This window comes from Pristis pectinata, chromosome 7 (assembly GCF_009764475.1).
Source record: "Pristis pectinata isolate sPriPec2 chromosome 7, sPriPec2.1.pri, whole genome shotgun sequence".
Lineage (NCBI taxonomy): Eukaryota > Metazoa > Chordata > Chondrichthyes > Rhinopristiformes > Pristidae > Pristis > Pristis pectinata.
In genome coordinates, this window is record NC_067411.1 from 40,235,797 (window position 1) to 40,249,210 (window position 13,414).

Here is a 13,414-nt window from a genome sequence, read left to right on the forward strand (position 1 = left end):
TTATAGGGCCAGCATGGCTTCTAAGCAGTAATAATGACTTGCGATGTCTTTAAACACATACTTGCACTGCATTTCAGGGTTTTGTGCAGTGAAAATCAATTGGAAACATAGAAGAATTACTCAGATTTCTGAGGACTGCACTGGAGAAGGAGACAAAACAATGTACATTGTGGAGAAGCACGGGATCACTGACAGCAACTTTTAGATATCTGTGTTTGGTTACACTTGTGCATCTTTTAGACATCACACTCAGTTTAGGGAAGAAAACCTGCTGTCCTTACCGGTCTGGCCTACAGGTGATTCCAAACCCATAGCAATGTGGTTGACTTCAAACAGCCCTTAGAAACCATTAGATTGCATCAAATCACTGCAAGTCTTTCAAAAAGGTAGCTTCCCATTACTTTCTCAGGGATGAACAAGCAATGTTTGACCTTGTCAGTGACTCTCGCATCATCAGAATGAATTTAAAACTAAACTGATATCACTCCTATTTTTGGAAGATGAAGGTGGATGTGGAAGGTATTTTAGAAAAGAGAATATAACTATTTACCAGAATGGTTGCAGAGCAAGAAATACTAAATAGCACAGATGAGGTAAGGTGCAAAGGACCAACAATGATGCAGCGAGCGACACAGCTTGGAGAAGAAGCATGGTTTATCCAGAAGATACAAGGGAAATGACACCAGTCTTTTGCACATATTTCAAGAAAGGAAATATGATGCTCGACACAAAGAAGCTTGGAGCAAGGAAGAACTAGATGATATCCTTGGGTGACAACAAAGGAAGGGGTAGAGGTCACATTTATACAGCACCATTCACAAAGTGCCAATAAAGTACTTTTTTTTAAAGTGCAGTCACCACTGAAATAAAATAAACTCAGAATCAACAATAACTTGTATTTATAAGGAACCATTGACATAACAAATCATCTCAATTAATAGTCAAGCAAAATCTGAAACCAAGTCATTAGCGCTGGTGATCAAAAGCTTGGGCAAAGAGGCGGGTTTTACGGAACATTTTACAAGAGGAAAGAGAAGCAGACAATTTTGGGAGCTCCAGAGTTTTGGCGGTGAAAGGAATGGGGGCCAGTGAGGGTGTGATTAAAAACAGAGATGATGCCAGAAGTGGAAGAGTGCAAACATCTTAGAGGGTTAGGGAAGGTTACAGAGATAAGTTGGTGGGAATTAGGATGATGCGATGGGGTGGAAGGGGGGAAGAGGGGGTTTGCAGTGCTGAGACCTGAGAGGGATTTGAAATCCAGGGTAAGAATTTTAAGACAGAGGTGTTGCCTACAGGGAGCAGGGGGTATCACTGAGTGAGGGGAGTGATGGATGTACAAGACTGCATGAAATTATGTACAGAATCCTGATGCAGTTTATCTTTAAGATAATTATCTCATGGAAGCCTGTCATTTTATCAGTAATTATTCCATTGACATGGATGAGCTACATTATAAGTTTGATCTGCTCTAGTATTTAATGAGGTATGTCTTGAATATGCGCAAGGGATGAAACAGCTGACTTGGAGAACTTCCTGCTCCCTGTACAATCCTGAACACAATGAAGACTCAACTTTTCATTGCCGACACAGAAAGTATGCGGATTTATGTAATGCCTGTCAGAATCTCAAGATGCCTCACCGCCAACGAACAGGTCTTCGTACAAGTGTGGTCACGGATCTACTTTAGCAAATGCGGCAGTCAGCTTGTGCACAGCAAGCTCAACTGGTAACACAAGCAGGTAGTCTGAGTGAGGATTATATTTTAGAACATAGAACAGTACAGCACGGGAACAGCCCCTTTGGACCACAATTTCTGTGCTAAGTATGATGCCAAATTAAACTAATTCCTTCTGCCTGTACATGATCCAATATCCCTCCATTCCCTGCATATCTAAAAGCCTCTTGAACACCACTATTTTGACCATGGAACTGGGAGAACACCCATCTTATTTTGAAACAGTGCTGTGGGATGGGGATTCGGTGCAACATCTCATCCCCATGCCGGCACCTCTCAGAAGTGCAGCACTCCCTCGTACTGCAGTGGGAGTGTCAGTCTCAATTTTGTGGCCACATCTCTGGAGCGGTATTATCTTCCGACACGGAGGTAGGTGAGCCAAATTGGCACCAGGCTCTCTCTGGGGAAGATGCCTCACCTGCAGCAGGTTTGACATATCTTGACAAGCAGCTCATCATAATGCTGTGCAGACCTAGATTACACTGAAGGGCTTTGATTGAAAGTTGGAGAATCCAGTCAGGTAGCAAAAATCAATTTCTGACTGCCCAACAGGTGGTCTCCAGAGGCTCTGCTGTGGAAAGAGTCAAAATAAATAGATGGGATGACAAATGGAAAAAACATTACCACAGCTTCATAGTTTTTTTCTTTAGATTATTGGGGCCCAGTTGGGGCAAGGTAGCCTTTCAAAATCAAACAGGTCACCACATGAACTGTAGCAGTTCAAGACAATGACACCTCACCACTTTCCTAGGGGCAATAAATATTGCCCTTTCCAGAGACGTCAACATCACATGAATAAACAGAAAGGTTCACTACATCAAGCAACACAAAAGGCGCTGAAGGAAATCAATGGGTCAGGCAGCATCTATGGAGAGAAATGGACAGTCAGTGTTTCAGGCTGAGACCCTTCATCTGGACTGGAGTTCACTACGTCAAATTGATTTCTTACTCTTTAGCCTTAAGTCCTCTAAGTATTAAAATGTGTTCTTCAGCAAATGAAGATGTTATTGCCTAGTTGTAATTTCTTAAATTCAGTTTGTTCAAATTTAATGCTGTTTCAGATTAATGTCTGATTAGTATTAATATGTGAATGCTTAGTTTATTAAGGAGAGATTTTTGAAATCCTTAATTTTCTAAATTTATGAAATATTACATTTAATAAATAGATTTAAAGCTTACAGGCAACAGCTTTGAAACATTGTGAAAATTATTCTGCCATAATTCATTGTAAGTGTACATTATAAAGAAATTATGAGCATTTGAGAATTATTACATCCATAATTTAGGCATCAAATGAAAGCACATCTCAAGTGCCAGATTAAAGTGGGAGTTTAAATTTTACTACAATTAAATTTCAACTTTATAAAATCAGACCTCAGCTGCAGTTCCACATGCAGTTCTGGTCACCAAAGTATATGAAGGATGTCTTTGCATTGGAGAGGGTGTGGAGGAGACTCACCAGGATGTTGCTTGGAATGGAGCAGTTCAGTTATGCGAGGAGACTGGAGAAGCTAGGTCTGTACTCCCTGGAGGGAAGGGGGTTAAGAAGGGACATGACTGAGGCATATAACATTATGAGGGGTATAGGTAGGGTATGTTGCAAGAAGGTTTTGCCTACATCAGAGGTAGATAAAACCAGAGGACATAGGTTTGCGGTAAGGGGGAAGAGATTCAGAGGGGATACGAAGGCGACCTTTTTCACTCAGAGAGAGGCAAGTACCTGGAATGCACTGCCTGAGACAGTGGTTGAAGCTGGGTCACTGACAGCATTTAAGAAGTATCTAGATGAACACTTGAATCGTTTAGGCAAAGAGAGCTATGCACCCAGTGCTGGGCGATGGGGTTAATACAGAAGGGTGTCCACTGGTCAGTGTGGATGAGTTGGACCAAATGGTCCATTTCCATGCTGTACAATTCTATGATGCAATAAACATATTTCAATATATAGGAGATGATTTAGTATCCCATTGCCAAAGCCTTCAGATAACTACCTAGGCTGACACTCCAGTGTATGCTTAGGATGTGCTGCACTGTCAGAAGCACCATCTTTCTGATAAGAGGTTAAACTGAGCCCCCATCTCCCCTCTCTGATAAACGTGAAAAATCCCAAAGCACCACTTGGAGGGGATTTCCACCAATGTCACGGGACTATTGTTCATTCTTCAATCAAAGTCACTAGAACAAGTGATCTGATCATTATCACATTGGTGTTCCTGGGAACTTGTGCACAAGTAGGCTGTCTCATTCCCCACATTACAATAGTGATTACATTTAAAAAGTACTTAAAATTAGCTTAGAAATTGAAAGGGGCAGAAAAGGCCTGCAGCAAAGCAAATCTTTTCTTCATTTTCCAACATACTCTGCTCATTTTTAAATTCTCTCAAGACTTTAGCTACTCCTGAATGCAGAGGATGTGATAGGATAGCAGGGTTGTTCTGAGAATTTTTTGAAAAAAATTCGTATTACATTCACAACACATTTGAGTTTGAAATTCTCCCAGAATAACTCCCTAACCGAAGAACATCATTGAAAATAAAAAAAACAAGATCTGCTCAAATGAAAATAATGCTTAATTTAGCAATACGTATAATTCTTTAATTTATTATTTCATGGACTGATCCTTAATTGTTCCTGAAATGCCTTTATGAATCATTGCAGCCTACATGGTGATGGTACTTTCAGTAGTGTTGTTGGAACAGGCGTTTCAAGATTTAAACCCAACAATGGTGATATATTTACGGGTCAGGATGATATGCAACTTGTAGGGAATAGGGTACCAATGAAGCAGATCCCTTTGTCCTAGATGATGTCAAACTTTGTGAGCGCCTTTAGAACTGCACATATCCAGGCAAGTGGAAAGATTTATGTTATATTTTTGACTTGTCACGTAGATAGTGGAAAGGTTTTGAAGTTACTTGATGCAGAATGCATAGCTTCAGGGCATCTGGTCCAGCTAAGTTTCTGGTAATCCTCAGGGTGTTGCTGGCAAGAGACTTAGTGATGGTTTTGCCATTGGATGGCAAGAAAATAGTTAGACTTTCTCTTGAAAAATATAGCAAGCACAAACAAATAGCTCTCTTTGAAAGGCTTGCCTGAAATGGTATTCTGGTTGCTAAATCCAAACTACCCTCTCAACAAATTCCCAAAATTACAATTCCATCCAAAAGCTGTAATATTCAACAAAAATAATATCCAAAAACACTGATTTGGATTAACTGTTCATTAGAGGTGGACGTACCTGGGAAGATACCGCCTCCTGGTCTACACTTGTGAAGAACGCAGGCCAGACTGGTGGTGACCCTGTCCCAAAAGCATCACGGTCAACTAGTTATCACCGTCTGTCATCTCTCATGGTTATTCTCTGCTGCTGACTCATGAATTAACTGTCTTCCTGAACTTGGCTTTGCAAGTTGTTACCTGAGTTACTGGATCGGTACCACAACCACAAGGTTGCTATATCCTACGAGGTAATTTCTACTATTAGCTGACCTCATTACTGTGTTTGACTCTTAGTCCCTGTGGGATTGGTTTGTTCTCAGGCTTCCACAGAACAAAGTCTCATGTCTTCATGTTCCACTTCATCAATCTCTTGACCTGCTAATTTGTAAACTTCTCAGAATACCTCATTTTGTCCTAAATGTACAAGAGGTGGATATGCCAGGTATACCAACAATTATGTCAAGCACCGTTTTCCCATAATGGTGGTGGGCATTTAGTTTTTTTTACTTTTATTTTATTTTACTAACAGCGTGGTAACAGGCCCTTCCGGCCCAATGAGTCCACGCCGCCCATCTTAAACCCCCAAATTAACCTACCCGTACGTCTTTAGAATGTGGGAGGAAACCGGAGCACCCGGAGGAAACCCACGCAGACACGGGAGAACGCACAAACTCCTTACAGACAGCGATGGGAATCGAACCCCGATCACTGGCGCTGTAATAGCGTTGCGCTAACCGCTACGCTACCGTGCCGCCCCTTGCTTCCGATGGGAAGAGATCCCAAATTTTGAAGTATGATTATGGAACAATGGTGATGTTTCTGGAATCCTATTTGGCAGATTGGAATTTTTGATCCCAAGATCATGAACAGTAGCCTAGTCACGGATTATTAATTACGGCTGCTTCTGAGGATATCTGAGTCAGCGTTATAGAGAGAGTGTTGAGCCATTGGAATAACCAAATCTGGAGATAGAAAAATAGCAAGGGGTCATCAACAGAAAGGGTGGGAAGAGTGGGGGAAATGATTTTTTCCAGCAAGGCTGGAAAAATTGCGGCTGGGTGAAGGTAAGATGCAAGAGAACCATGATATAACCAAAGACTGGAATAGGTCTGGGACACTGAAGACCCACTCTTGTTCAAATGCTGAACAGTTGGAAGCAAACATTCTTTGTTCTGAAGTGTCTGATGCTCAGTTCCAAGTGGGATAAGACGCCAAGGTTGCCAAGAGTCTTGAGGGGCTGGGCACAGAGGAGAGTGGAAAAGGTGGCATGGTTCTTAAGCCTGTGCCATGTGACTACAGCATGCCCAAGTCTGGATGCATAACAGGCAGTGTTGTCTCACTAATGGAGTGGCTCCATTTGAAAAAGCTGAACACAAACTGGGCTGTTAGCAAACATTGCCGCTTGTGTCTTTCTATATTTGATTAAAAATCTCAGCATCTGGTTTCCTGGGTTAAAATAAAACATATTTCCTGTGGGTGAACCTGAGAAATTATTTGAGCTAGCAACCTGGTCCTTTCTACAAAACTGTTGTGCATCACTCTTCCGCCCTAGTTTTGATCTGTTCCTGCAAACTAAGTCAACTTACTTCCTGTGGCACTGAAGGAGGCAATTCAGCCCATCAGGCCCATGCCCACTCCCAGCGCAGAAATCCCATTAATCCATTCCCCTCCACCTTACAACCTATCCCTCACACATGCACATCAACTCCACTTTGATTCCTTTCACCATTTCCCCGCATTAAAGGGGCAATTTACAGTAGCCAATTATTCTATCTGCATGACTTTGGGATGCTGGAGGAAATTTGAGCACCCAGGGGAAACCAATAGGGTTGCAGAGAGAGTGTGCAAACTCCACACAGACAGTGGAGATCAGAGAGAAACCAAGTTGCTAGAACAGCTGTACCACCATCAATCAAATATGCCCTGGTAACTTAAGCTTGTCCAGGTTTCATTCTGGTAAATCTCCCTGAAAGGCCGTTATATCTGTCTGAAGATGTGGTGCAGAATATTGTTCACAGTGATCCAGGAGTGGTCTAACCAGGGCTCTGTACAACTATAGGGTAACTGCTATCCCTTTGTATTCTCTCCCACTAAATCCAGGACAGCACTCCATCAGTGATGCTGATGCATTGTCTGTGATACATTGATGATCTATAAACAAGCCCTTAAGTTTCATTGGCCCTTCTGAGTTTCTCACCACTTGGTTCAATCCCTATTGGGTTCAAAGTAGATGTGCACACATTTTCCTGCAATAAAATTGATATAACTATTTGTCTAATTTAGCATTAGCAATCTCTAAATTAGTGCTTCAGTACAATGGCCTAGAAACTCACTTGTGCCCAAATGGCAGCATTAAAACAGCACAACCGTTTGTTTTAAGATGATGCCCCAGGACTGTGATCCTAGTGCTGGTCCTGACTGGTTACCTCATGGTCTTCTACGGCAAATCGAATATGCAAGAACGTAGGAAGCTGCAGAGAGTAGTGGACTCAGCCCAATACATCACAGGCACATCCCTCCCCACCAGTGGTAGTATCTACATGAGGTGTTGCCACAAGAAGGCAACATCCATCATCAAAAGGTCCCCACCATCCAGGCCATGCCATCTTGTCGCAGCTACCATTGGGCAGGAGGTACAGAAGCCTTAAGTCCCACACCACCAGGTTCAAGAACAGCTACTTCCCTTCAGCCATTCAGCTCTTGAACCAACTGGCACAACCCTAATCACTACCTCAGTATAGCAACACTATGACCACTTTGCACTTCAGTGGACTTTATTTTTTTATTCTAATTGTGTTCTTTTGTGTATGATTTTTGTATAATTTATGTTTATGTTTTTCTTGTGAATGTTGTGTATCTGACAGTATGTGCCTGTGATGCTGCTGCAGTAAGTTTCTTATTGCACCTGTGCATACATGTACTTGTGCATTTGACAATAAACTCAACTTTGCCTTTGAATAGTTTTAGTGCATTTTTCTTCTCAAGTACTTTCTTTTAGGCCAAGTGTCCAGGCCTACATAAAGTTGTGCAGTTTTTGGCACTCGACCATGCAGCTGCAATGCTGCAGCTCCATTCTTAAACAGTCCCATGCAACAAACACTGTCGCAAGTTATCTGGTTGAGGCAGGAGTGGAGAGGGAGCAAGCCCCCTGCTTCATGGACAGCGAACTCAACACCTTGGTGGAGGAGATCCATAGCAGGAGAGGAGAGGGGTTCATTATGCTAGAGGGCCAGAAGGCTATCTAGGGCAAGAGATAGATATGCCTCATAGAAGATACCAGTGCAGTGGACCACCAGGAACTGGACACCCAAAAATAAGGAGCAATGCAGGAAGGAGTAGCATGACTTCACAAAATATGTTAAGTTGAGAGTACTGCACCCCTACATTTGCTTCTGAGAAGTACTGCCTAAGGCTGCAATACTCTGACCACCAGATGCCTGGCCTCACTTCCTCATGGTCACTTACAGACAGAGCCTTCATACCCCCCCCCCCCACTCCAAACCTTTCCCCCACACTCAATGAGAGCCAGACAGAGAAGACACATTCATCAGGTAAACCAACCATATCATGGGTCCCTGGGTCCAACTAATTTGCCTCCTCGTCTTACAGGGCAAGGTGGCAAGACATTGGCACCAGTCACTTCAACCAGGAGGAGTGTCCTCTGGACCTCACAGTTGGAATTGGAAATGGTTTATTATTGTCATATGTACCGAGATACAGCAGAAAAACATTTTTTTCCAAGCCATTCATAGAGATCATCTCAAAACATAAGTACATTGAGGTAGTACAAGGGAAAAGCTCTGGCAGAGCAGGTCATCCTCCTGATGGGCAATGAGCAGGTGAGCCCCATTCCCAGGCCCCACAATCTCCACGATTTACAAATATCCCATGTTCCACATTTCTCTCTCCTGGTCTGAACTGATGGGAACTCATTAACCTTAAACATTAACTCTGCATCACTCTCCACATAGGCTGACTGACCTGCAGAGTATTTCCAGCATTTTTTGTTTTTATTTCAGATGTCCAGTATCTACATTTACTTTCTGCTGGATGAACAAGATTCTGCTCTCTTTTTCCTCCCTTGATACAATACTTCTGAAGCTGGTTTGCAAGTGCAAAGAGACAAATTGCTGAGAACAAAAGTTATTCTTCAAATCACGGCTCCATCCTTAGAGGAACCCATGCAACTCATGCAAAACACTGCCACAGATCCTCTTCCCTAGAACGTAACAGGAGTGGACAGAGAGCAAGCCCTTGTTTCATGGACAGAGATCTTGACATCCTAGTGCAGAAAATCTATAAACAAAGGCTACTCTTCAAATATGTCTCACAACCTTCCTCTGGAATCAATGGGAGTTGTCCATTATGCTTCAATATGACATTTTAAGTTTCTCTTATGTATTCATTTACAAGATGGGGTAGTGACAGCAAGACCAGCAATTATTGCAAATCCCCAGACTTTGTTGGTATGGTGACATACATTGCCAAGTCAGGATGGTTTGAAAGGTGCTGTCAAAGCAGACGAGACAAGTAACTCCAATGCATTTTGTAGATGGCACACGCTGCAGCCACGATACACTGGAGGTGGAGGGGATGATATGTTTAGGGTGGTGGAAGGAATGCCATTCGAGTGGGTTGTTTTGTCCTGGATGGTGTTGAGGTTCCTGAGTGTTGTTGGAGCTGGACCTTGCTCAGGTAAATGGAGTGCCTTGCACATGATGGAAATGCATTGGGGTGTCAGGAAGTGAGGCATTCACCACAGGATACCCGGCATCTGACCTGCTCCTGGAATCACAATAGTTATGTGGCAGGTCCAATTGATTTTCTTGTCAATGGTGAATCCTAGTAATACCTTGGAATGCAAGAGTAGATAGTCTCTCTTTTGTTGGGGGAGATCATTGCCAAACATATTATGGCTGTCCTATAGGGCCTGATTAACCTTAAATAGAATTATTTTCTTGTCATTCCCTTCTAGTCGTTTTGACATGCTGCTCGGAATTCAGTTTTTTGGCAAAACCCAAACTGAGCAGGTCATTGGTGAGTAGGTGTTGCTTGATTGCACTGTCAACTATACTTTCCATCACTTTGCTGAAGACACAGTAGACTGATTGGGTGGCAATTAGCTAAATTGGATTTGGTCTGCTTTTTGTGGATGTGACGTTGGGCAATTTTCCATATTCTCTGGCAGATGCCATTGATGTAACTGTTCTGGAACAGCTTGGCCAGGGACACAGGTAGTTCTGGAGAGATACAGCACAGAAACAGGCCCTTCAGCCCACTGAGACCATGCTGACCATCAACCACCCATTTACACTGATCCTACATTCGTCCTTTTTTTAATTCTCCTCCCCACATTCTCAACATCTCCCCCCAGATTCTACCACTCACCTAACACAGCAGGGACAATTTACAGCGGCCAATTAATCTACCAACCCACGTGACTTTGTGATGTGGGAGGAAACCAGAGCACCAGAGGAAACCCACGTAATCACAGGGAGAACATGAAAACTCCATACAGACAACACCCAAGGTCAGAACTGAACCCGGGTCTCTGGCGCTGTGAGGCAGTAGCTCTAACTGCTGTGCCACCCTTGAAGGAAAATGAGAAATGGTCCCCATAATCTTTCAGTTTTATACTGTTCCTTACTATTCTTTGTCAGGCAATGATAACTATGGCCCCTAATCTTGGTAATTTTTTTTGAACACCCCATCTCCCCACTATCCTCTGTTGTTTTATCCATTAGTTGATTCACAGTTTACAGTGGACAATCCCTGAAGGAGGAGGAGTGGAAAAAGATATAAACTAGTCACCAAAAATCGAATAGGGATGGGACAAAGCCTGTGTGCAGCATAAACACAGAAATGGGTTGGATGACCCAATTCTGTGCTGGAAATGCTTTCAATTCTAAGAAGGATTTACTAGGAGAATAAGGATCTCACTTCCAAGGAGAAGTGAATAGAAGTAATACATTTAAGGGATGCTGGACGAAGGAGAAATGAATGCAAGCTTACATTGATGGATTGAGATGCAGATGGTGGGAGGGATGTCACAAAGAGCATAAACACTGGGGGGTGGGGAGCAGATGGGGTGAGTGGCTTGCTTCTGTACTACAAAATGCATATATTAACTTTACAACTAACTAGACAAGTTGTGTTTTAACATGAACTTGGTGGAATCCATGATGGTGTTTTCCTCTCTGGTCTAAGGCTCCAGCTGCCTGTATTCTCCTGATTCAGGTGAAATATTAAGGAACCCCAGGGGTAGAATTAATTGTCTCTCTTTGCATTATAAGGACACCAGTTGCCTTTAAGTGTATCATGTCCACGTCACCAGAGGCTGGCACTGGTTCTGAATTGTTACCAGTCAAAGCTTTTGTCAATCTGATGCCAATAGACTTGACGTGTTCACACACTCACAAAACACAATCCTCCTTTGAGAGAAAACAGACAATGCATTAATATCGCACTTCAGCTGTTTATCATTTTGGCAGAATACACTTAACAGTTTTCGGCGTTGTGTACATTCCACGCTGGGTTTAAGTAGCTGATTGGAGACCTGCATTTTTGCATCTTATTCAGCCGCTACAATCAGACCAAAAATGTGTGCAAAGCATTAACCCAAACACCCACATTTCACAAAGGTTAGCCACTATATTATGAAAAGTCATTTATCTGCCACCCCACCAGACCCAATACTGCTGGAAAGATTCAATGAGATCCTTAATAAGGCTTTTTAAAAAATGTTTTCAACTTGTGTGTAAAATTGCACTTCTTACAATTTATCTACAATGAATTTAAAAAAAGGTGCCCCGATCTGACCAGCAGTAAAAAGCACCATTAACACTGCCCTAGATCCAGGCTAATATTCTCTTAATGAGCTCACTGACGGAGACAGTCTTCCTGCAGTAATGCCGTCCCATTGATGGTATAGACTGAAAGGGCGGTAAAAGTCTCTTACTGCACCTTTGGGTGTCAAAGATTCTGCAGCAGAATTACTTACTGCCAAGGCAGAATCCCTGATAAGGCTGGTGCACAACTATTCCACAGAAATGCCACGCCTGTAAGCGAAAATTCCGGCTCCCTGGTCGCGATTATTCTAAGAAATATATAACACTTAATAGCTGACAGAGAAAATGATTTGCTCCTTGTGTTTTGGTAGCGAGGCTAACTGAGCATCAGCGTTTGCTCCAGAATTTTTCCCCTCCCGTTCCATTGGAAACCTCAGAGCTGTAGTTATGAATTAACTCGTCACTTTAACACTGATCTCCGTTCCAGTTCATGCCGTTAACTGTGCGGCGAGCAGAGGAAAAGACCTTAACCGTAATAGCATGCTTTTAATTGTTTTTTTACCGTTAAGTGCTTTTACATTAGGGAATGCCGAGTGCGGTGTTGCACTCTCTCCTACAAGCTGCCAGCTCTGGAGAGAAAGAGTTAAGACAATGCAGATACCTCCAGTTCAAATTCGCGTCGCACCATATAAAAGATGCCGTTATTAAAGCAGTGCAAGGGTTTTTAACACTCCCGCAGACCGCAGTATATTCTTCACAAAGGCTAAGATTAACGGCGCCAGTACACAGCACAGATCCCAGATCCCATTGACACAGAAGTGACACTTTCTCATACCTTGAGGAGTCTAACTGATGGCAGGAAAGCTGCGTGACACAGCTTACGGATCGTCCAGTTCAAAGGCCGGGGTGCTTCGGTGTGACTCGTCATGTCTTTGGTGCCCAGCATTGAGTAAAAGAGAGGCAGGGTCGAGGGAGTAAAGTAATCCAGAGAGCGGCTGGAGGAGCCGGCAGCAGAAGCAGCAAGCGCACCCAGCTGAACTGATCTCTCGACAGCAACACACAGTGACAGTGAGAGAGAGAGAGAGGGAGGGGAGGGAGAGAAATCCTCCTACATCTCTGAAGCAACTGGGGGGTAGCCTTGGCTCTAATCCTTCCCAGAGTGGCGGTCTCCAACGTGTAGCAAGCAGTGCTGTTACATACAGATCACAGCAGGGGTGGTGCGACCGGCTGCCCAGGGGAGGGATTTCTCCCCGTCTGCCCCCCTCTTACAAAAAGAGGTTACGAGGTATCCGTTTCCGTCTCCATCAAGAATGATTTGGGAAAGCCCTAGAACGGAATCATTAGAATACACCCGTCAGGAATGCCTGGGTGGGTGTTTCTGGTGTCGTTATAGCGCTGAAGGAGACCATGGAGTCCATGCTGGTTCTCTACAGTGCAATCCGGTCGGCCCGATCCCCTCACCTCTACAAGTTCACTGCCAGGTGCCTATCCAATGTCTGTTAGAGATCATTGATCATCTCTGCTTCCATCAACATCCCAGGCAGCGAGTTTCAGGTCATTGTCACTTACTGTGTGAAAGAGTTCTGCTCTTGACCTTTATCTTTTGTCCAAGACCTTAGATCTCCATCCCCTATCTGTGTAGCATCTGCTATGGGAACAACTTTTCATTATG

The 13,414-nt window shown here is 43.3% G+C and overlaps 1 protein-coding gene across 8 annotated transcripts in view; it reads right to left on the reverse strand.

The window, feature by feature from the left end:
* The window catches only part of trpm3 (transient receptor potential cation channel, subfamily M, member 3), a 255,890-nt gene extending 243,007 nt beyond the window's left edge, over nt 1-12,883 (reverse strand). For 4 of the 8 annotated variants that reach the window (XM_052019204.1, XM_052019203.1, XM_052019202.1 and 1 more), the window contains exon 1: nt 12,578-12,883. In XM_052019204.1, coding sequence (XP_051875164.1) covers nt 12,578-12,688 — 111 coding nt within the window. In that variant the 5' untranslated portion in view covers nt 12,689-12,883. The remainder of the gene's footprint in view (nt 1-12,577) is intronic. The other 4 variants (XM_052019208.1, XM_052019207.1, XM_052019206.1 and 1 more) reach the window with 1 other exon arrangement.
* Between the last annotated feature and the right edge of the window lie 531 nt (nt 12,884-13,414).